Source organism: Rhinolophus hipposideros, assembly GCF_964194185.1.
Source record: "Rhinolophus hipposideros genome assembly, chromosome: 1".
NCBI lineage: Eukaryota > Metazoa > Chordata > Mammalia > Chiroptera > Rhinolophidae > Rhinolophus > Rhinolophus hipposideros.
Window position 1 is genome coordinate 37,141,551 of NC_138047.1, and position 23,717 is coordinate 37,165,267.

General features: G+C 33.6%; 1 protein-coding gene across 2 annotated transcripts in view; it reads left to right on the forward strand.

The window, feature by feature from the left end:
* Positions 1 to 23,717, forward strand: part of PDS5A (PDS5 cohesin associated factor A) — a 107,269-nt gene that overhangs the window by 57,356 nt on the left and 26,196 nt on the right. For both annotated transcript variants that reach the window (XM_081061687.1, XM_081061688.1), the window contains exons 17-23: positions 2,316 to 2,431; positions 10,688 to 10,793; positions 12,942 to 13,102; positions 16,574 to 16,697; positions 17,514 to 17,672; positions 20,718 to 20,786; positions 21,905 to 22,041. In XM_081061687.1, coding sequence (XP_080917813.1) covers positions 2,316 to 2,431; positions 10,688 to 10,793; positions 12,942 to 13,102; positions 16,574 to 16,697; positions 17,514 to 17,672; positions 20,718 to 20,786; positions 21,905 to 22,041 — 872 coding nt within the window. The remainder of the gene's footprint in view (positions 1 to 2,315; positions 2,432 to 10,687; positions 10,794 to 12,941; positions 13,103 to 16,573; positions 16,698 to 17,513; positions 17,673 to 20,717; positions 20,787 to 21,904; positions 22,042 to 23,717) is intronic.

Below are 23,717 nucleotides of genomic sequence, written 5' to 3' on the forward strand. Positions count from 1 at the left end.
TGTATTAGTAGTAGTAAAATCAATCTGCCATGGTAGCAGCATAGATTTGATCAGAAATTTCTGAAACATCAGAGATACAGAAAGAATTTATTTTCTTTTCCTGATGTCATTTCCTAAAAGGATTACATATGGTTAGATACTTCAGTATGGAGCTACCTCAAGTACTTTTTGGTTATAAAACTCCTTATCAGTCTTAGATGTTTCTGTTTGTGTATTGGAAGTATGTGTGGGTACCCTTTTTTTCTTGAATGTGTAAAGAAAACTAGGAAACTGTATTTGTTGCTATTTACTTGCCACAAACTGATTGGCTTGCTGCTTATTCTCAGTAATACTTAATATTGTCACACATAAAATATCTGTAAATAATTGTTATGAGAGTTACCTAAACATTACATATATAAAATGTTAAGAGGGATTACTTAACTGTAAGATTGTTAGGTGGAAATACCAAAATGTGAGGTTTTTAAAACTGTCTAGTATTATTGTTTATATACATAGGTATATTTTATATAGTGCTATTACTGTTTAAATAATTGTGAATTCATTTTCCCTTAAACATTTCCTTTTTTATTTTTTCTACACCTATATGAAGTACTATAACTGTCTCCTAATTCTTAGTTTCTCCAATTTTTACTAACCAATTCCAAAGTACTGACTATATTGTTTGCCTACCAATTTCCTAATAGGCTTTGTTGTTAGACAGTCACTAACTTTACCTTAGGTTAAAGCAACCAAATTTTTTATTGGGGAAGAATATCCTTTTTGGGGAGACCTACATAAAATAAATTTGATTTAAAAAAATAGTACAGTATTTAAATTCAGATTTAAAATGTGTACCTGTGGCTTAGAGCAAAGTATATAAGAACTAAGCACTGACTAAAATATTTTTATTTTTTTAAATGCTGAAATTTTGCTCAATTACAGCCTGCAAAATAAATCAGGCATCTCCTAATGACTAAGTTTTCTTTAGAATTTCAGTCCTTTGGGCTCTGATAACAAATATGCATGGTATCTAATTTAATGTGACCTTTATAATTAATTTGTGACAAGATGTCACTGAAACTACAATAGAAATTTTTTTCCTTTCTCCTTTGTCCCCCTGATCTTATATCACCAAAATGTTCTTCTGTATTTACAAAAACTTGTAGAATGAATATTATTTGTAATTGCTTTATAGTTTTTAATGTGCATTATCTTCTCAGCTAAAATTTACATTTACTCATCAGAGGTATTCCATTAAAAGCCTTGTTATTAAATTTCTTTATCCAGTGCCCAGCACATTGTAAACTTAACCTTGTCTTTGGGGGATCAGCCCCATAATCATTAAGTCTTTATATTGTTTAGAAACTTCCAGCAATAATGTCTTTTCTTTGTAGGAGCTATTTAATGTAATGCCACCATCTTCAAACTCAGCTATGTTGTTCCAGGCTGGAAAAACTCTATAAATATTTATACATTTGTGAACCTCTCCCTCTTTAAAAAAACAAATTTACTGAAATAAAACAATATTCTGTCAAATTATGGAATTAATCAATTAGGGTGGCTGGATGGCTCAGTTGGGTAGAGTGCGAGCTCTGAACAACAGGGTTGCTGGTTCAATTCCCACATGGGCCAGTGAGCTGCGCCCTCCGTGACTGGAATGAAGTCAATGAGCTATGGCTCATCTCCCGGATGGCCAGATGACTCAGTTGGTTAGAGCGCAAGCTCTTAACAACAAGGTTGCCGGTTCAAGTCCTGCATGGGATGGTGGGCTGCGCCCCCTACAACTAAAGGTTGAAGACAGCAACTGGACTTGGAGCTGAGCTGCGCCCTCCACAACTAGATTGAAGGACAACGACTTGGAGCTGATGGGCCCTGGAAAAACACACTGTTCCCCAATAAAAATTAAAAAAAAAAAAGAATGAGATATAGTATCTCCATACCTGTACACATCTATAAGCACACACATTTACTTTAAAAGAAAAAGAAAAGAAACCAATTAAACATACCCATGAAAGTATACATTGGTTTGTTTAATTTTTTTTAACGTACAGCATTAGAAAAATTATTTACTAAACAGTAATTTCATGGGAGAAATATGAGACAAAAGACCTAAGTCGCACCACCTTATCTCCTTTCTGTTCTCCACAGTCCAGATTTTACAGTGATTGCTTAATCAGTATTTAATTTTAGTCAGAGTCTAAAGCAGAAGTTTTGGGTTTTTTTTTACTTCTGCTAGTTTTGAATCTTTAAACACTTTGATGCCTACAATCATTTTTATTTTGAAAAACATGAAACTTAATCATACTTATGGTAAAACTCTTTCCTTTTTATAGAGAGAAATAGCTCGGAAACTTGCAAATCCTAAGCAGCCAACAAATCCTTTTCTAGAGATGGTCAAGTTTTTGTTGGAAAGAATTGCACCTGTGCACATTGATTCAGAAGCCATAAGGTAAGCTAGGAAATACATTCATTCAAAAATAACATATATGAAATTACAATATTGTAAGTTTAAATTCTGGATCCCTAAGGAGAACTAAAAAAGGTTCCTTGTGCACCATTTTAATGACAAGTATGCATCATTCAGGTTGAAAGAAGGGCTTGCTCATTTTCGAGTCTTTGGCATACTTCAATGCTTTCTGTTTTTTAAGAGTTCTTGTGTTTATTTTTAGCCTGTATGTGTTCATTAAAGAACACCTAGAATATAAGAACAGAGAGGAGAAATTTTAATCTGTAAGCTATCAATCAACCTTTGAGTTTTCTTTACCATTTTAATGATCACATAATATTTTTTAGTATGTATTATATCACATATCTAAACAATGTTTCACATATGTAACATATTGTTTAGATATGTGAAAACAATATAATATTTTGACAAGAGCACAAGATTACAATTAGACTAATCTGGTTTCAAAACCTGTGTCTACTACTTACCAGCTTTCCAGCTTTGGAAAAAGCCCTCTAATTTATCTGAGTTTCTAATTTATTTTTTATTTTAATATAGTATAATATCTCCTTTTGGATGATTGTGAGAATTAGTGATGATATTTAAAAACTAAGCAGCCTGGCATAATATATATTTAAAGCTATTGCTTTTTATTAACTGTTCCCATAATTTTATATACTCTGGTTGTTTCTACTGATTTCATGTTGTAGAGTTCTGTGAATACTTTTCCTTGCACTAATCATTTTTCCAGTAGATAAACTATATATTTTTATCATATTGGATTACTAAGTAGCACTTATTGCTTCTTTTTCCAAACAGCATTGGATTAGGAGGCCTAATTCTAGCTATTAGTTTGACCTTAATTAGGTGAATCACTACGTTGGTGTATTGAAATGCCAGTTGTATTAGTTTGCTAGGACTCCCGTAACAAAATACCACAGACTAAGTGACTTAAACAACAGAAATTGATTTCTCAAGGTTCTGGAGGCTAGAAGTCCAAGATCAGTTTATCAGCACATTTAATTTTGTCTGAAATCTTTCCTTGGCTTACAGATGGCTGTCTCCTCATATGGTCTCGCCTGTCTATGTCTTATCTCCTCTTTATATTAGGACAACGGTCATATTGAATTATGGCTCACCCATTTGACCTCATTTTACCTTAATTAGCTCTGTAAAGGCCCTATTTCCAAATACAATGCACTTTGAGGTGCTAGTGTTTAGGACTTCAACATATGGATTTGGGGATACGCAGTTCAGCCCATAGTGGAGATATTTGTCTACTTTTTTTCTTTCTAAGATTTTCTTACCCTCTAAGTTCCTTATTTGCAAATAACAAAACTAAGGTTTTGTGAAAGTTCACAGTTGGGTCATGGCAAAAACCATAACTTAAACCTAGATTTATCATTTCAATGTCAATGTCCTTTATTTATACCATTTGATTTCAGTGAGGTAAATCAAGGATACAGAGAACACAGGCATTTTTGCCTTTGCATATTGGTTTTGAAAGAGACATATAATGGTGTCAGGAAACCTTTGCTGTTTGTCTTCATGAGGCCTCACAGGGTTTTATTACTTAAGTAAATTAGAATAAGCTAATGTTTATCTTTAGTCTTAAAAGACCAAAACCTCAGTTTTTTTTCTGTAGTGTTATGGGTTACTTGGGCTCAGAGTAATCAACTATGGTTAGGATTTCTAAGACACTATGCAAAATTCCAATTTATAAATTTTAATGAGAAATGCATGTCTTGCAATATTTCTGTTATGCAACCATATCTTCAAGGAATATTAAATTGCAAATAGAGGGTTACTGTATTTATTTAACATACATTTAACAGAGTGATTGGTAAAGTACATTGGGTAACTGGGAATGGATTTGTTTAGGGGATTGCCTGAAATATATGGCACATATAATGGGTAGTGAAAGATCTGTAGGAATTACAGAGAGTAGCCAGGTGAAGATTGCTAGGGAATAGCAGTCTAAGCCACTAGCCTGTGGTCTTGGGTAGATAATTTAAGCTACTCTAAGCTTTCATTTCTTCATCTTTAAAGTAAGGGCAATAATAATTACTACTCACTGAAGTTGGTGAGAGGATTAAATAACATATGGATATGTAAAACACTCAGCACATAGTAAGTGCCTCACCCATAGTAAGTGCTTAACAAATGTTAGTAGCTAGCTATTCTAGGAAGGAAAAATGGCAGACACAAAAAAAAAACAAAAGTAAAAGGATCAAGAAATACTTAGAAAATTGCCTGTACTTCAATCATAATGAAGGATTTGGGATGAAGGATTGAGGATAGTAGAAAGTCCTGTTAAATACCCCCTACCTCCATGTATGCTATGCTAGTTTTTGGTCTGAAAATATGGTTGACCGTGAAAATGAAGCAGTAATTATAATAATGTTTGAAACCTGGGGGAGAAGGTAAAATTTAAGAAAAGCTTGAGGATTGAATCCTGAGGAAAATTAACAATTAAAAGTCTGGCAGAAAATAAGGAATTCATAAAATATTTTAAAAATTTTTTTTAAGGAGGCATAGTCAAAAGTGTAGAATCAGGAAAGGGTGATATCACAGATGCCAAAGAAGGACTAAAAAGTGGAGAGGGTCAGATACACGCAGAAGTAAAACAGGTAATAAAAGCATCCATTGAACTTAGAAAAAGGAAAAAAGCTCATACAGTAACCAGAATAGTTTTTTCAGAGTAACATGGGCAAGTCCAGTTTACTATTGATTAAGAAGCCCATGGGATAGTTCTTCCCAGCATCCACATCATGGTATACAGAGCAAATGATAATATTTGAGCAGTGAAGACTGCTCAAGTCCTGAAGGGGATTGGCCTAGCTCAGTATGAGCCCACTAGATCCCATTGGGCAACCTTGAGGTCTGCGAAAATCAAGAGGCTAAATATCCTGTCATATTTCTCTGAACTCTGCTTTAGGAGATATATTGGGATGTGGGGACACAGACTACCTATAAAAGTAAAGGAGAAAAATGAGATGATAGATAGGGAGTAGGCATGAAAAAAGGTCTTTTGTTTTCATAGATTAAAATTTTTTATTAAATTTATTGGGGCGACATTGCTTAGTAAAATTATATGTTTGAAGTGTACATTTCTGTAATTCGTCGTCTATATATTACACTGTGTGTTCATCACCTAGAGTCAGTTCTTCTTTTGTCACCGTATATTTGATCTCTTTTCCCTTTTCTACCACCCCCTCTTTCCCGTTACCCTCTGAACTAAACTGTTGTCTGTGTCTGTGAGTTTTTGTTTCTTATATTCCTTTATTGTTTCAGTTTTATATCCCACATATAAGTGAAGTCGTATGGTTCTCAACTTTTTCTGTCTGACTTATTTCACTTAGCATAATCACCTCAAAATCCATCCATGTTGTTGCAAATGGCAGTATGTCATCTTTTCTTATGGCAGAGTAGTATTCCATTGCGTATATATACATCTTCTTTATCCAGTCATCTCTCAAAGGACACTTTGGTTGTTTTCCATGTCTTGGCCACCACGAATAAGGCAGTAGTGAACATTGGGGGACATATATCTTCATGGATAAATGTTTTCATATTTTGGGAGATAGATACCCAGAAGAGGGATTGCTGGATCATATGATAATTCTTAAGTTTTTGAGGACCCTCCATACTGTTTTCAGTAGTGGCTGCCCCAGTTTACATTCCTACCAATAGTGTATGAGTGTTCCTTTTTCTCCACAGCCTCTCCAACACTAGTTATTATTTGTCTTGTTAATAATAGCCATTCTAACAGATGTGAGGTGATACCTCATTGTCGTTTTAATTTGCATTTCCTTATTACCTAGTGAAGTTGAGCGTTTTTTCATATATCTGTTGGCTATTTGTATGTCTTCTTGGGAGAAGTGTCTGTTCAGGTCCTCTGCCCATTTTTTAATTGGATTGTTTGGGTTTTTTGTTGTTGAGCTGTATGAGTTCTTTATATATTTTGGATATTAGCTCCTTATGGGAGGCGTTGATTGAAATATCTTCTCCCATTTGGTTGATTGCCTCTTTGTTTTGTTGATGGTTTCATTTTCTGTGCAGAACCTTTTAATTTGATATACCATGCTTCCCCAAAAATAAGACTTAGTCAACCATCAGCTCTAATGCATCTTTTGGAGCAAAAATTAATATAAGACCCAGTCTTATTTTAATATAATATAAAACCGGGTCATATATAATATAATCAATGTAATAAAATACCGGGTCATATATAATATAAGACTGGGTCTTATATTAATTTTTGTTCCATTAGAGCCCATGGTCCGGCTAGGTCTTATTTTCGGGGAAACACTGTAGTCCCATTCATTTACTTCTGCTTTTACTTCCCTTGCCTTGGAAGTCAATTTCATAAAATCCTCTTTGCTCCCAAGGTCTATAAGTTTAGTACCTATGTTTTTTCTATGCAGTTTATAGTTTCAGGTCTTATGTTTAGATTTTTGATCCATTTTGTGTTAATTTTGGTATATCGTGATAGCAGCCTAGTTTCATTCTTTTACAGGTGGATTTCCAATTTCCCCAGCACCATTTATTGAAGAGGCTTTCTTTTCTCCGTTGTATGTTTTTGGCTCCTTTGTCAAAAATTATCTGTCCATATACATGTGGATTTATTTCTGGGTTCTCAGTTCTATTCAATTGGTCTGTGTGTCTGTTTTGCTGCCAGTACCATGCTGCTTTGATTATTGTCGCTTGGTAGTACAAGCTAAAGTCAGAGAGTGTGATATTTCCAACCTTGTTCTTTTTTCTTTTGTGATTCCATACAAATCTGATGATTTTGTTGTTGTTGTTCTATTTCTTTAAAAAATGCCATTGGGATTTTGATGGGGATTGCATGAAATCTGTGTATTGGTTTGGGTAATATGGCCATTTTAACTATGTTGATTCTTCTAGTCCACGAACACGGAATATCTTCCATTTCTTTGTGTCTTCTTCAATTTCTTTTAAGAATGTCTTACAGTTTTCAGTGAATACATCCTTCACATCCTTTGTTAAGTTTATTCCTAGGTATTGTATTCTTTTTGTTACAATTGCAAAAGGAATTTTTTCCATTTCTGTTTCTGAAATTTCATTGTTAGCATATAGGAATACAGTGGATTTTTATACATTGATTATGTATCTGGCAACTTGACTGTATTTGTTTATTGTTTCTGATAGCTTTTTGGTGGCGTCTTTAGGGTTTTCTATATAAAGAATCATGTCATCTGCAAAAAGTCACAGTTTGACTCCTTCATTCCCAATTTGGATGCTTTTTCTTTCTTTCTCTTGCCTGATTGTTCAGGCTAAGACTTCCAATACTATGTTGAGTAACAGTGGTGACGGGGCAACCCTGTCTTGTTCCTGATTTTAGAGGGAAAGCTTTCAGTTTTTCACCATAAAGTATGATATTAGCTGAGGGTTTGTCACATATGGCCTTTTCTATGTTGAGGTACTTTCCTTCTGTACCCATTTTATTAAGTGTTTTAATCCTAAATGGATGTTGCATTTTGTCAAATGCTTCTTCTGCATCTATTGATATAATCAGATGATTTTTATCTTGTCTTTTGTTTATGTTGTGTATCACATTGATCAATTTGAGTGTGTTCAGCTGTTCTTGTGCCCCTGCAATGAACTCCACATGATCATGATGTATTGTTGTATTTGATTTACTAGTCCGTGAATGGATGGATAAAGAGTAGGTGGTACAAATATACAATGGAATATTGCTTGGCCAGAGAAAGGAATGGGTTCTTGTCATCTGTGATGGTATGGATGAATCTGAGTGGAAGATGTCAGACAGAGAAAGACAGATGCAATGTGATTTCCCTTATATGTGGAATTTAAAGAACAAAATAAACAAAACAGAAACAAAGTCATGGACACAGACAACATTTTGATGGTTGCCAGATAGGAGAGGGGTTATCGGGGTGGGAGAAAAAGGGGAAGGGATCAAGAAGTACGAATTGGTTGTTACACAGTAGTCATGAGGATGTAGGGTATAGCATAAGGAATAGAGTCAATAATATTGTAATAACTATGTATGATATTAGGTGGGTACTAGATTTATTGGGGTGAAAGGTGGGAGGGGGTTGCTAGGTAGAGTGAAAAGGTGAAGAAGGGATTAAGAAGTACAGATTGGTAGTTACAAAATAGTCATGGAGATGTAAGGTACAGCATAGGGAATATAGTCAATAATATTGTAATAACTACATGTAGAGTCAGTTGGGCACTAGACTAATCGGGGGGATCACTTAGTAAATTATATAAATGTCCAAATATATGGTGATGGAAGGAGAACTGACTCTGGGTGGTGAACACACAATGGGATTTATAGACGATGTAATACAGAATTGTACACCTGAAATTTATGTAAATTTACTAACAGTTGTCACCCCAATAAATTTAATTTTAAAAAAATTATATAAATGTCTAGCCACTATGTTGTACACCTGAAATTAATATAAAATAATATTGAATGTCATCTTTAATTTTAAAATTTAAAAAGGGAGGGAAAAGTGAAGGGGAATAAGAGATTCAGATATATAAAATAAATACATCATGGGGATGTAATATACAGCATAGGGAATTGTGATAGCATGGTACAGTGTCAGATAGTTTCTGGAATTTTCTTGGTGATCACTTCTTTAGATATTGAATTGTTGAATAACTATGGTGTATACCTGAAACTAATATAATACTGTATGTTATATTTATTTTAATAAAAATCTTTAAGAAAAAGACAAATAATTTAAAGCAAAAGATTTGAACACTTTGCCCAGTAAGATGTACAAATAGTAAATAAGCATAAGAAAAGACAATCACCGTATTACTCATTAGGAAAATACAAATTCAAATTACAGTGAAGAACATGGTGGAATTTCAAAAGCATTTTAGCACTTTTAAAAGATGTCAGACCCAAAATATGAAATTTAGAAAAGGTAAAATTATAATGACATAAACCAGGTCAGTGATTGCCAGGCTGGCAAAAGGGATTGACCACAGAAGGGACATAGGGCAGTTTTTTGTGGCTATAATCAAAAAGACAGATGAGCTGCAATGATTAGAACCCTCGTATATTGCTGGTAGGAATGTAAAATGGTGGAGCAGCATTGACAAACAGTTTGGCAGTTCCTCAAAAAGTTAAACATAGCGTTACCATGTGACCCAGCAATTCTGTCCTTATAAATATATGCCCAAGAAAAATGAAAATGTCTATACAAAACCTATATATGAATGTTTATAGCAACATTATCATAATAGGCAAAGTAGTAAAACCGCACTGTCTGTCAGTTGGTGAATGGATAAATACATACACTCACATCCAATTTGTTTTAAAAAAAAATGTTTTTGTATCACTTGAAGATATTGAAGTTTTAAAATTATTCTTGTGATGTGCTTTAAATTTCAAAATTTATGCATCTTATATATATTTTGTACTTTATTAATATTAACACCAAAGGAAAAAAATTAAACCTAAACCTTTCTTTTATGATTAACTTCCATTTGTTGAATATTTACTATGTACCAAGCCATTTGCTGAAATAATTTAATGTCCTCAAAATGAGGCAGTATTTTCTTTGGTTTACTGTTAAGGAAACAGTCTCAAAACCAAAAATCACATCTGCTTTTACTTAAAAGAGTACTATGTTGCTACCTAATCTGATTGTTATTGACCAGATGATATTCCATTTTGTGGTGGTTAGGTATATTTGAAAAACTAATCCCATTATATTGGACAATTAAATAATTTTTAATTGATGAATTTGTTTATGAATATAACCTGATACTTCTGATGAACTGCTTCTTACCACAAATTTCTAGAATGAAATTACTGATTAATAATTAATTGCCAGTGATTAATTTAAATTCTTTGTTTTTTGCTTTGAGTTAATTGTCTTTTGTCCATTTAGCTACTACCGTCTTACTGGTTTTCTTAAAATTGTAAGAAATTCCCTTTACATATAGAAATGGATATTAAATTGCTTATATAAATATATTTCTGACGTGTGTCATTTAATTTTAGTTTTGTTGTTTTATAGTAGATTTATTATTATACATTGTATTTGGGAGTGGGGGAGGGAGATAAACTAAAAATAATCTCAGCTGTTAAGTAGAGAGCAAAGTTTTAAAAGACACAAAATAACTTTCCCTCAGAAACTTATTTGAATCTGATGTTTAGATTCTGTATATGTTCTGCCACAGTGCAAATAGGATACAGTTACCAATCTAGTAGTGTTACTAATTTAAATTTTCTTATTTTAATAGTGCACTAGTAAAACTGATGAACAAATCAATAGAGGGTACAGCCGATGATGAAGAGGAGGGTGTAAGTCCCGATACAGCTATTCGTTCCGGACTTGAACTTCTTAAGGTATTTTTGAAACCGTTTTGTCTCAAGCATTTCAGTAGTCATAAATTAAATTTCTTTAAGGATACACAAGAGTCAGGTGTTATTTCATTGCAAACTATTCAAAAGCTTTAAAATTTTGGTAGAAATCATTTTATAAAAATAACGTGTGTTTTTTACATTATAACAATGTAATTATTTTACGTTATAAAACAATGTTTTTTCGTTTTTGCTGTTGCATTGATCGTTTGCATGCCTGCTGTTCTTGTAACAATATGTGCTAAATGATCTGGTTGGTGTTACTTTTCAAAGAACTTGCTCACAGGAATTATATGACAGCATCAGTCTGATCAGGGAATATTTAAACAATTGGTAATTTTAATAGATGCCAAAAAAGTCAGATAATTGAGCAATTAGTAAGAGACAGGTCAGGCAAGACTTTGGATAAGATATGGTTTATCTAGGGGAAACACAGCATCATCAAAGAGAATAATTCTGGGCATATTTTAGGGATCATTGGGAATCTAGTCTTGTTAGATAAAGGGAGTGCATTGGAAAGTAATGGGAGATGAGGTTGGTTCCAGATTGTGGAGTACCCCTGGGGCAGAAAGGTACTATTGGGCCTTTTAACCTTGTTTTTAATGTGATACAGCATTTGATAGAACTTTCATTGGATGGAATAAAGAGGAGGAGAAATTGTAGGCAAAGAGACATTTAGACATATAAACTAAAGGAGAAGAGACAAATCAGTGCAATGGATGTTAGGTAGAAAAGAGTGTGATGGATTGTATTGGAATGGTCTTAAATATCATTTCATGGAAAGAATTGATATGATGCTTCATGGAAAATATTTTAATTAATTATTTACTTATTTATTTGGCGGGGGGGAATGTTGGGCAACAGTGTGTTTCTCCAGGGCCACTCAGCTCCAAGTCCAGTCGCCGTTTTCAATCTTAGTTGCAGGGGGCGCAGCCCACCATCCCATGCGGGAATTGAACCAGTAACCTTGTAACTGAGCCATCCAGCCACCCTTCCAGAAGCTCAGCAGTGACTTGTTGTCTTCAATCTAGTTGTGGAGGGTGCAGGTCACTGGCCCATGTGGGAATTGAACTGGCAACCCTGTTGTTCAGAGCTCGCGCTCTAACCAACTGAGTCATCCTGCCTCCCTAATTAATTATATTTTTAATAATGGGGTTATATTTTTTAATAGTTTTAAGAGTGAAATAACCTTTAAGGTAAACATTTTTATTAGGTTTGGTTTAGTGTTTCAAATTTAATTCTCCATTTTTCTGTAAAGAATTAAAACATTATAAATAAATATTATCATTGTAAACTTCACCAAATGGGACAATCTCTCCATTGTATAGCCCATTAAGTAAATGCTTATTGAATAAGTTAATGAAAACTATATACTCCATTCCCCCTCTCAACTTTTAACCCTTATTCCCAATATTAGGCTAACTAAATGGTTTCTGCTTTGTGGAAGGTTAATTTTGTAGACATGTTATGTCTAACTTGCTTTAAATTCCTTACAGATAGGCTAGGACTTACGTCATAATAAATAAGGTACCAATTATGTATATGTTTGTAATCATAATTAAAAGTTTACAATATTGGGGTGGCCGGTTAGCTCAGTTGGTTAGAGCGTGGTGCTGATAACACCAAGGTTGCTGGTTCAATCCCCGTGTGGGCCACTGTGAGCTGCGCCCTCCTTAAAAAGGAAAAAAAAAAAGTCCACAATAATGGTTTCTTTGTTTATAGTTATGATGAATGAACTTTTTGTGATGGATTTCACATAAAATATTTCCTTACAAAGTATCTTTTGCCAATGAAATAAAGCTTTGTGTTCGCATTTTGTTCACATCACAATAACACACACCGTAAAAAAGGAACATTTTCTGAATTCCCAGTATCAGAATAGTTCAAGAGGTTAAGAAGGAAATAGGGCACGGGCTGTATATCAACTGTCTTGAGGAGTATACTGCACAGTATTTCTGTCAGTATCTCATTAGCCTCACCTAACTGCAAGACAGGCTACTAGATAATCTTTGTTGTGTATAGTTAGCATATGCAACCTATGATTTTAAATTATATTTTTAGTAGTAAATAATTCTCTTCTTTTAATGCATTAAAGTATTGTCTGTATTTATAAAGCTGTATCTGTTCCTCCAGGTTCTGTCTTTCACACATCCTACCTCGTTCCACTCTGCAGAGACATATGAGTCCCTGTTACAGTGCCTCAGAATGGAAGATGACAAGGTAGCAGAAGCTGCTATACAAATTTTTAGAAATACAGGCCACAAAATAGAAACGGACCTACCCCAGATACGATCGTGAGTAAATTTTTCTCATAGTGCACAAAAGTTTTCTATGAGTGGGAGCCATAGGATCATTGTTTCCGTTTCACATAGGAAGACAGGGCAGAGGAAAGACACCTTTGTCCAGAAACTACCTTTTTTAATATAACTATTTTATCTATCTATTTGAAGCACATTTAAAAAAAATGATGCACTTTGGAAATTCAGTGGCATAGAAGCTACTTTTCTGTATTCTTTGTTTCATCTTTTTCTGCTTTACTCCTTCCCTACCATTAGAATATAGGCAGAAGAACAAATTGAAACTTTTTTATAACAAAATGATTTTTAAAATACTAATATTATTAATCAAGAGTTATCACAGAATTTGGAATCTCTGATTAATATATCTTTTAATCTATGTATGTCCATCTTTTCCTCTCCAAATGGGTTATAAATTCAATAGCTATTACTTTCATATCCCACCAAAGAATGGGATAGTCAAGTAGTGGACTTAATGAAATATTTCTTATTTCTTGGTTGTTGGCAGTGGTGCTTTTATTGTTTTGATCTCTTCCTCTGGATTACCTCCCCTCTCATAAGAATGAAGTACATTTTGGTATTTTCACTTTGGCATCTTAAAGAGGTTGTCCTAGGATCAAACTTGTGCTGAGAATTTATATTTAGAAATAAGATGTGGAAGATATTGTTTGGAGGAAGAACACATTGCTGATAGCTGTTGAATCAGAGGTTCAGGGTATATGCAAGTAATTTGAGGTATATCCAAATCAAACCAGTTTTTCTCACAGGGTAATCATAGGACAAGAAGACTCATGACTCCTACTAAAGTTTGTATTAAATTGATGAGTAGTTAAATTTGAGAAATAATTTAGTATTTATTGTACATTCTCTTCATTGTAAGTGCTGTACTAGCTAATATAAGAGAATTGCCACAGTCCCTGCTCTCAAGGAGTTTATTGTCTAGAGATGATAATCGTCATATTTGTACATTATAGAAAAAAATCATTGACTCAGTAGGATAAAGTTTCTAGTTAGTTTTTCAAGGTAGGAAAACCTATACTTTTCTTTTTCTTGAGGTAAAAGATTTACTCGTAAAGGAATTATTCCAAAGGAACCAGTGAAAAATGGTTATAGGTAGAAGAGTTAACTTTGGACACAAGGAATAAAATCTCTTGTTCTTAAGACTAATGGGGAAGGAGGAAGAGAATCACTGAAAAGCAGAGAAGCACAACACCATAGACCTCAATAAAAACCCTTGATGGCATCATTGGATTATAGCACTAGTAAAACAGGAGAAAGATTGAAGTTGATTTATGTATCATCATTTCATTAGGCTAAGAAGAATTAATAATACATTAAACAACAATTTGATCAACACGGTATCTTCCTTTGTTACTTACTGGTGTTATTTACAAGAGCTGTTACTGTGGTAAATGAGTTTGTGAAAGAAAGACTTAAACAGTGCTTTGTCAATAGGCTGTTTGGGTGTGGAAATCCGTATCCCGTAATTCCAAACTTGCATGGAAAGAAACGTGGATATTCATACATAGCAGATCAGGCTTACACTGATTGGCATATATTCCCGTTTTTTGACTGAGGTGCATGACGCGGAGTGTGGAATATTGCTCTTTAATGTCTAGCCGCCCATTGTCATAATTGGACCCTTTGTTAGCGCGGCATTTAATACCACTGACCTTGTAGTCTATAAAACAGGATCACTGCATTAAATGTACAACAAGTAGCTTTCCTTAAATTTTTATTTTGCCTTATAGATTTTCTTCTGATTAGAAAAATACTTATATGTTCACTGTAAAAAGCTGAAACTTGAGACAATACAGACAAAAAAATCACTATTAACATTTTACATTTTTTTCTATAAATGTTTTGTCTGTCTACTTGATATGTGTGCCTGTCTATTTGAGGTTGATACAAACATGCTGTTTTCTTTATCCCACTTAATGTTTTCCTATGTGGAATGAAGAAGTGTGGACGTTAAGTGCATGGATTTGGGAACAGAAATGCTTATCTTCCAATCACAACTCCACCATTTCCTAGCTCTGTCACCTTAAGAAGCTTAAATGAATATTTTTGTGCTTTAGTTCTTTTTTCACCTCTAATGATTGTGATAATTGTCCTCTAAGTGACTGTGAAGATTAATTGAATTCATTTATGTAAAAATACTTAGAACCATGCTTGATGCGATTATTTAATAATTGTTCAGTATTTTTATCACTCTTCTACCAATATATATGTGTCTATATCTTTGCATACTTTCTTTCACTGATATGAGCATTTAAGCTTTTTAGTAAAATTTGGCCTTTTGCTACTTTTTTCCATGGCTGCTTTAAAATAACTAAAGGGGATTGTGGAAAGGAAGTGATAAATTAAGACTATCTACTTAGAAGGTAAATGTAAAAATATGGATGGGGAAGTTTTAGATTACAAATTATGGTGGCTTGTTTATTTCTCCATATTCACAAGATGGCTTTAAAACAAAAATTATTGGGGGCGGTTGGGTGGCTCAATTGGTAAGAGTGTGAGCTCTCAACAAGGTTGCCCATTCAATTCCTGCATGGAATCGTGGGCTGTGCCACCTGCAACTAAGATTGAAAATGGCAACTGGACTTGAAGCTGAGCTACGCTCTCCACAACTAGATTGAAGGACAACAAGTTGGAGCTGATGGTCCTGGAAAAACACACTGTTCCCCATATTCCCCAATTTAAAAAAAAATTATTTCCTAAAGTAGCCTTTTTCTTGAAACATTGTATTTCTTGAATTATACTTGGGGATGGAAGAGGAGCTTTAAATCTTTCTATAGATCTGATAATTTTTAAGAGAGCCTTCTCTAGGAGCATACTTCCAAATACCGTATTTTGCTATATATGATGCGCTGCTGTGTATAATGCACACCCATGTTTTGGGCCCAAATGAAAATCTTTTGTTTTAATTTTTTAATTCAAGTTTTTATTTGTTTACATTTAGGTACTTGTTTTTTGTACTGTAAAGGAATTTTGGCATTTGTTTTTTTAACATATTATGGTACAAGAAATTTTCTATAACAAATAATTACAAAACACAAGAACAGATACAAGATACAAAAAACTTTATGTACCAGTAACAAATTCACGGTATCTACGTATCATAGAAGGCCAAGAACTCTTTGTCCTTGCAAGTTCGTCATATGTTCAACAAACTGTCATATTCCAGGCCATTCTTTTGTGTATGGATATCGTTACTGATTTCTAGAGTTACACTTTTAACTCATAAGCATAAATAAAAGAATGAAAAACATTTATATAGATACGGAAATAGTACTACCTGTGTATAATGCGCATCCTTGTATTTCCCTCACAAATTTGGGCAAAAAAACCTGCACATTATACATGGCAAAATGCGGTAGTTATGGGAGAGGATGTAGGAAGCAACCGAAAGAACTACTTGTGGTTTATAGGCTTTTTGTTTTTTAACTATAATATTATTTTTTACAGGACCTTAATTCCCATTTTACATCAGAAAGCAAAGAGAGGTACTCCACACCAAGCAAAACAGGCTGTTCACTGTATACATGCTATATTCACTAATAAAGAAGTCCAGCTTGCACAGATTTTTGAGGTATATATAATATATAGGGTATGTTTATGTTGATTTTTATTTTTATGGTCTGTGGTTTGATGAATATAGAAGGTAGGATTTTTTTATCTTTTTATTTCACCCTAGAATATAAAGTCCATGGGAGCAGGGACTCTGTTTTATTTAGCACTCTATTCCCCTCCTTTAGATCCGATTACATGTTCAAACAGTACATATGGAAGGATGTTTTGTGTGTGCCTGTGTAAAACATTTTACTTAATTTAAGCTTTATTGGCCCAGTGATCCATTTATCCTCAGAAAGTATTAATAGATGATTTTGAACCACCAAGTTTAAAGTGACTGACAACCCTACCTGAAAATTAGCCCATTTGCTTTTCCTAATGTATGATTCTTGCCTGGTTCCACTACTAGAAAAGTATTCCTATTACTATAAATTGGATACAGTATGAACCCGGCGAACCCAGCGAACTCTTTTTTTATGGTTTATGATTATTTAAAATGTCCCCATAGGATAAAAAAAATCCATCAACATTAACAAATCTGTTGTAGATGGCTTGAAAATAATGCTGATTTGATGATGCAGAAATATTCTTGTTTTTACTTCTACCTTTTACTTGGGCTTTTTAAGTTTGTTTTTGTCTGCATTCTTCAATCTTGTTAATTTTAGTAGGTGAATAAGAAGTGTCTAATACGGCTGAAGTTACTTTGAGCATATCATTAAAACAGATTTGTTTGCACATGATAAATTCAGGAGGACTTGGGAACATTTCCTGTTTCTGTAGAATGTCTAGATATTTATAAAACAAACTGGTAATTGTTACTGTTTTGTTTTTATAGCCACTCAGTAGGAGTCTGAATGCTGATGTACCAGAACAACTTATAACACCGTTAGTTTCATTGGGCCACATTTCTATGTTAGCACCAGATCAATTCGCTTCCCCAATGAAATCTGTAGTAGCAAATTTTATTGTGAAAGATCTGCTAATGAATGACAGGGTAAGTTTCCCATTTAATTAAATTTAGAATCATGAGATTAAGACTGTTATCTATATCTTATCTATATCTTTATCACAAAAACATTTCTGCTTCTCTGTATATAATTCTCTTTCCCTTTTGTCTTTATTGTCCTTATTGTCTATTTTCCATTTTAATTTATTTACTTAATTTCTAAATGACATCCTGATTTCTGTGTAGCTATTACTAGAAATTAACATTTAAGAAAGAAAAAATGAGAGCATGAGATGGATGAATTATGAAGTAAAAAATATAAATTGAATGTTATTATCATAAACATTTGAAGAACAGTTGAGTTGCTAGAATTTTGTTTTATCAAACATCGTTTAAAATGAAAGTGGAATTGTATTTTGAAAAATAATTACAATGCACTTTTGGCAGTAGATTCATGTATTCTTTTTTACTGATTTTTTTGTGTGTGTGTGCACGTGTGCATACATATGCTGATTCATTAGCTCTGGGTTGGAGCCCAAACACACCTCTGTTTAAGAATCACTACTTTAAGATGCATGACCAATGCACTATATATAACTGAATAATATATATAGTGCATATATATATATTATATATATATATATATGCTGAAACTGAACTCTATTCATTAACCAATAACTCCCCATAACTGAAGCTGAAGTAGAATAATATTGTATGTCAACTATGAGAACATTATATATATAGAGAGAGATGCGTGTGTGTGTGTGTGTATGTACACACACACATATATATAGTCATGGGGGGTGGAGTATAGAATAAAGGAGCTAGTCAGTGGTATTGTAACAGTTATATAAGATGCCAGAGGGGTAATAGCTTGGGGGAGGGGAGTTATCACTTTGCGAGGGGTGTAAATGTCTATTGCTTTGTACACCTGAAACTAATTAAAAAGAAATTTGTTTAAAGAATCACTACTTTACCAAATGGACCTAAATTAAAGAGTTATTGAATGAAGACACAAACCAGTCTTACTTGCTGGATCTTTGTGGATGACGTTCAATACCGTGTTCACGTACTCAATTTACCTGATCTTTCCAAATAGTCCAGTAGTCCTTCAGCCCTAAATACCCTAACTTACAGACACTTGCCAGTGCACTCCCGCCTCTATTCCCTTCCCCAGTTTGGATGTAATAAACAAGGAGGGAAGAACATAGCCAAAGTCTCACTCTTATTTCCACCCTTTTGTGCTGTTCTTTGCACCAATATTGATAGATGTGGCTGGCAACAAATGTGAAATTTGAGACACCCCTTAGGTGATGTCTTGGTTGTTGATGGATTCTATTTGTGATTGTTGTTTGTGTGTGTGTGTGGTAAAATATACATAAAATAAACTTTGCCATTTTTACCATTTATAAGTGTACAATTCACCTGTGTAGTATTCACTCACATTCTTGTTCTTTTTGTTGTTTGATGTTTTGATTTGATTTGTTTTCAAAACAAACAGAAATTTGATAACATGTACTTCCTGTGTACATGGGAGATACCTAGGAAAGCCAAGTAACTTATCCAAAATGGCCCCAAATATGTACCCATATTGTTGTGTAACCATCAGAACTTTATCATATCAGACAGAAACTCTATTCATTAACCAATAACTCCCGATTGGCTCTTCCCCTCAGCCCCTGGTAATTTCTGTTCTACTTTCTGGCCATCTGAATTTGCCTATTCTACATACCTCTTATCATACAATATTTGTCATTTTGTGTCTGGCTTATTTCACTGAGCATAATGGTTTCACGTTTGTATTATAGTATGTATCAGAACTTTATACCAGAATAATAAATCCATTGTATGTATAGCCTACATTTTGTTTATTCATCTGTCAGTGGACACTTAGGTTTTTTCCTTTTATTGACTATTGTGAATAATGCTGATATGAACATTTGAGTCCCTGTTTTCAAATACAGAGGGTACCAAAAAAATGTATACACATTTTTAAATGAAAAAACTTAAAATTGTAATACTCAATATATACCAATAACAAAAGACGAATATAAGTCACGTTTGACTTCTGCAATTACAAGAAGTGCTCAAAGTGGTTACCATCAGCGTCCAGACACTTCTGATTATGGCGAATTGCTGCTTTAGCACCATTGACCAAAGTGACCGCTTGTATACATTTTTTTGGCATCCCAGGTATCTGGGGTATATACCTAAGAGTGGAATTGCTAGGTCACATGGTCCTCCTGTGTTCCAGCTTTTTGAGAGATCGCCATACTTTTCCACAGCAGCTGTACCCTCTAACATTCCCACCAGCAATGCACAAGGCTTCCAGTTCCAGTCCATCTTTGCCAACACTTACTCTCTTCTGGTTTTTTTTATAATAGCCATCTTAGTAAGTGTAAAATAGTATTTTGTGTTTTTTATTTGTTTCTCTAAAGACTAATGATGTTGAGGATTTTTTTTAATATGCTTATTGGCCATTTGTTTATTTTCTTTGGATATTCAAAGTTCTTTGCCCACTTTTAATTGGGTTGTTTGTCATTGTTGAGTTGTAAGAATTCTTTATACATTCTGAATATTAAGCCCTTGTCAAATGTTTGCTAAATCCAAGATGATGATTTTTCCCTTATATCTTCTGAGAGTTTTATAGTTTTAGCTCTTAAGACCTTTGATCCATTTTTAGTTAATTTTTGTATGTGAAACAGGGTAATGGTTCAGCTTCATTCTTTTGCTTGTGGATATATAGGTTTTCTAGCACCACTTGTTGAAGACACTCTTCTTCAATAATTGATCTTAGCACCCTTTTTAAAAATCAGTTGACCATGTATGTGAAGCTTTTCTGGGTTCACTATTTCATTACACTGGTCTCTATGTCTAGACTTAGGTCAGTATCAACAACACTGTCGTGGTGACTGTAGATCTGTAGTAAGTCTGAAAATCAGGAAATTTGAGTCCTCCAACTTGGTTCTTTTCCAAGCTCTGCTTGGTGCCTTTGCTACAGCATAGCACTGCATTCATTGTTCAGCATGAAAAACTTAAGGAGCAAAACTTTTAAATTCTTTCTAAAAGTTAAATTTTTTCAATTGTCTATAGTCAACAGGTGAGAAGAATGGAAAATTATGGTCTCCAGATGAAGAGGTTTCCCCTGAAGTACTAGCAAAGGTAAATTTGTGTAGGCCTTGATAATTTTTATGTTGAAATAACGAACATTCATAAATAACCTTTTTTTAACCTCGTAATCATTTTTAAATGAGGTACTTTATTTTTAAATCAAAAGTTATGTGTTTCTCAAAGAAATTGTAGTTGTCATTGAGTTATTGTCTGCCTCTTGTGTGGCCCCTCCTGTCTGCTAAACCCATTTCAGTGAGGCTGTTTTACACCGAGATGGTTTGCGGAATGTCGATGCTCAGAAGCATCTCAGGTCTAGCCTCACCACCATATGTATCTACAAGCATATGAATATTAACTTGGCAAAACAGATGGCTGTCATCGAATTGGTAACTTACGATGGATGTAAATTGTACCTCATAAAGCTAATTTTTGAAGTAGTCTTTGGGATTTAAAACTATACTTCTTCATTATCATCTTAATAATCTGTTTCACCTTGTGTAGCTTCATAGTCATCATATATTCCATCAATTCCTTTTTCAGGTTGTCAATACAGTAAATAATACCTAGATCCTGTAGCTAGTTCTTTCACACATATATTGATAACAATCTTGAGTGTAAACCTCGAAGTAATTATGACCACAAATATGGAATCGCCTAGGTTTTTTATCAGAATGTTAAGTGACACTGAATCATACTTGATGGTTTCATAAAAATAGTTTTTCAGTACTGCAAAAAATATTAGTCTATCTAAATACTTATTTTTAATCAATATAATCAGTAGCTTAAATAATTATTTTTAAACAATGTATCTTCAAATAGTTTGAAAATCTTGGGCAACTGTGAAAAGCCTGAGTTCAGGAGCCAGACCTTGGGCAAGCTATCTATTATAATAATGTGTCTCAATTGCCTTATTGGTAGAAATAAGAATGCTTCCCTCATAGAGTTGCTTGGGAGATTAAATAAATTAATACATGTGCAGCCCTGGGTAGAGTGCCTGGTACAGATTAAACAGAATAAATATTCTTATTGTTACTATCCTACAGACTTGTTTAATAAGACATGTCTGCTGGCAATTAAGTAATCCTACTGATCCAATTATAACAAATTAATCTTCCCTTTAATTGGAATTTTAAGTTGCTTTCTTTTTTTAGCATGTTAATATTTTATAGGTACAGGCAATTAAACTTCTGGTAAGGTGGCTGTTGGGTATGAAAAACAACCAGTCTAAATCTGCCAATTCAACTCTTCGGTTATTATCAGCGATGTTGGTTAGTGAGGGTGACCTGACAGAGCAAAAGAGAATCAGGTGAGATGTTTCCTTCCTTTCCGATTTTTTTTAGCTCCGAATGTTGGTAGAGTTTAATCTAGGAATTATTTACCTTATTAATATTGAATGTTTTAATTGTACCATGTACTTTCTTATGTACTCACTTGGGGTTTATATCTCAGTAATGATGGTATATTTTTCTTCACTCCTAAAGACAACTTTTTCCAATAAATTTTTAGTCATAATCACTAATAGTAATGTTACAGTTAGCTTCAGCATTTGGTTCAATTAAGCAAATAATTGTTGGATTACTCTTTGCAAAACACTATGAAAAACATTGTAGCAAAAACAGTTGAGATTCAGTTCCTGCCTTCAAGGAACTTACCCTGTACTATCATAAGTAAAGACGAGGAGTGTCTTGGTACCCATGAAAGGAATAAAAATTTCAGTAGAGGTTCCAATAGGAAAAAGTTGCATCCTCCTGTGGCTTGCAGACTATACAAGCTTCTACAAATGCCAACTAAATTTGTTTCCATTTCTACACATTTTCACTCTTCAAATCTGTGAAATCACTCGCTCTTCTTTTTGTTCTTTTTAAGAGGAAAATAAAACCCAAAGTTTTCATGATTCGTCTTTCGGATTCTTGATTTACTAGGATTCGGAAGCAACAACAGAAATAACTAGAGAATTCTACTTGTGATGCATTCCTACTTTAAAATTTGTGTTAGAGGACAGATTTCATTGTTTATTTATGCATTCAGTATTTATTGAGCACTATCATATCAAGTACCACTATGCTTTTTAAACATACAAAAGTCTCTCCGAGGAGTGTGCATTCTTGTGGTAGCGACAGGAAATGAGCAATTACAATAGAAATGCTAAATGCTTTGATAAACTGAATAAAACCGTGAAAAATTATTTTTTATCATAGAATAAGCCAAGGATTGCTTTGTATGAACACCCTGAAGATTAGAGCTGAGTTAGGGATGAGATGTTTTAAATTTGGGGAAACTGTATAGTGCCAAGCAAAGGCTTAATGAAATGAGCTCTTAAATATCAGTGATAAATAGGCAGGATCCCAACAGAGATGAAAACTACATACTTATTATTAGTTTACCTTTAAAAAATGTTTAACATCACTAAATATAATAAATGCAATTTAATCTTAAGTGATATGTCTTGTGTATCAAATCAGCAAAAAATATATATATTTCTAAAGCAATTGTTGCTCCATGGGATCATGGAAATGGATTCCCTCATTACTCCTGTGAATATAAATTGGCACGGTGTTGGCAGGACAATTTGACATTTTGTATATAGGTCCTTAAAAATGTTATCCCTTGACTCTGCTTTATATTCATGAAGTAATAGAAGAATCATACAAAAATATATATACATAAACATGTTCTTTCCAACATTTTTTATCATCACAAAAAATAGAATGGTTAATTATGGAATACACATACAACATGAAATACTAGGCAGATCATAATTAGATATTACATATCCCATGGTATAACTTGGGCTATAGAATCAGAAAATTATACAGCTCTACACTCCATTTACTAGTTGTGTGAACCTGTCTAAATCACTTCTAAGCCTCAGTTTCCTCCTCTTATAGAGAAAAACTAAATGAAATAAAGCCTATGAAGTGTTTCACATGCTCCCTGGCAGAGAGTTAAACACTCAAATAGTAGTTATTTAATTCCTGAATC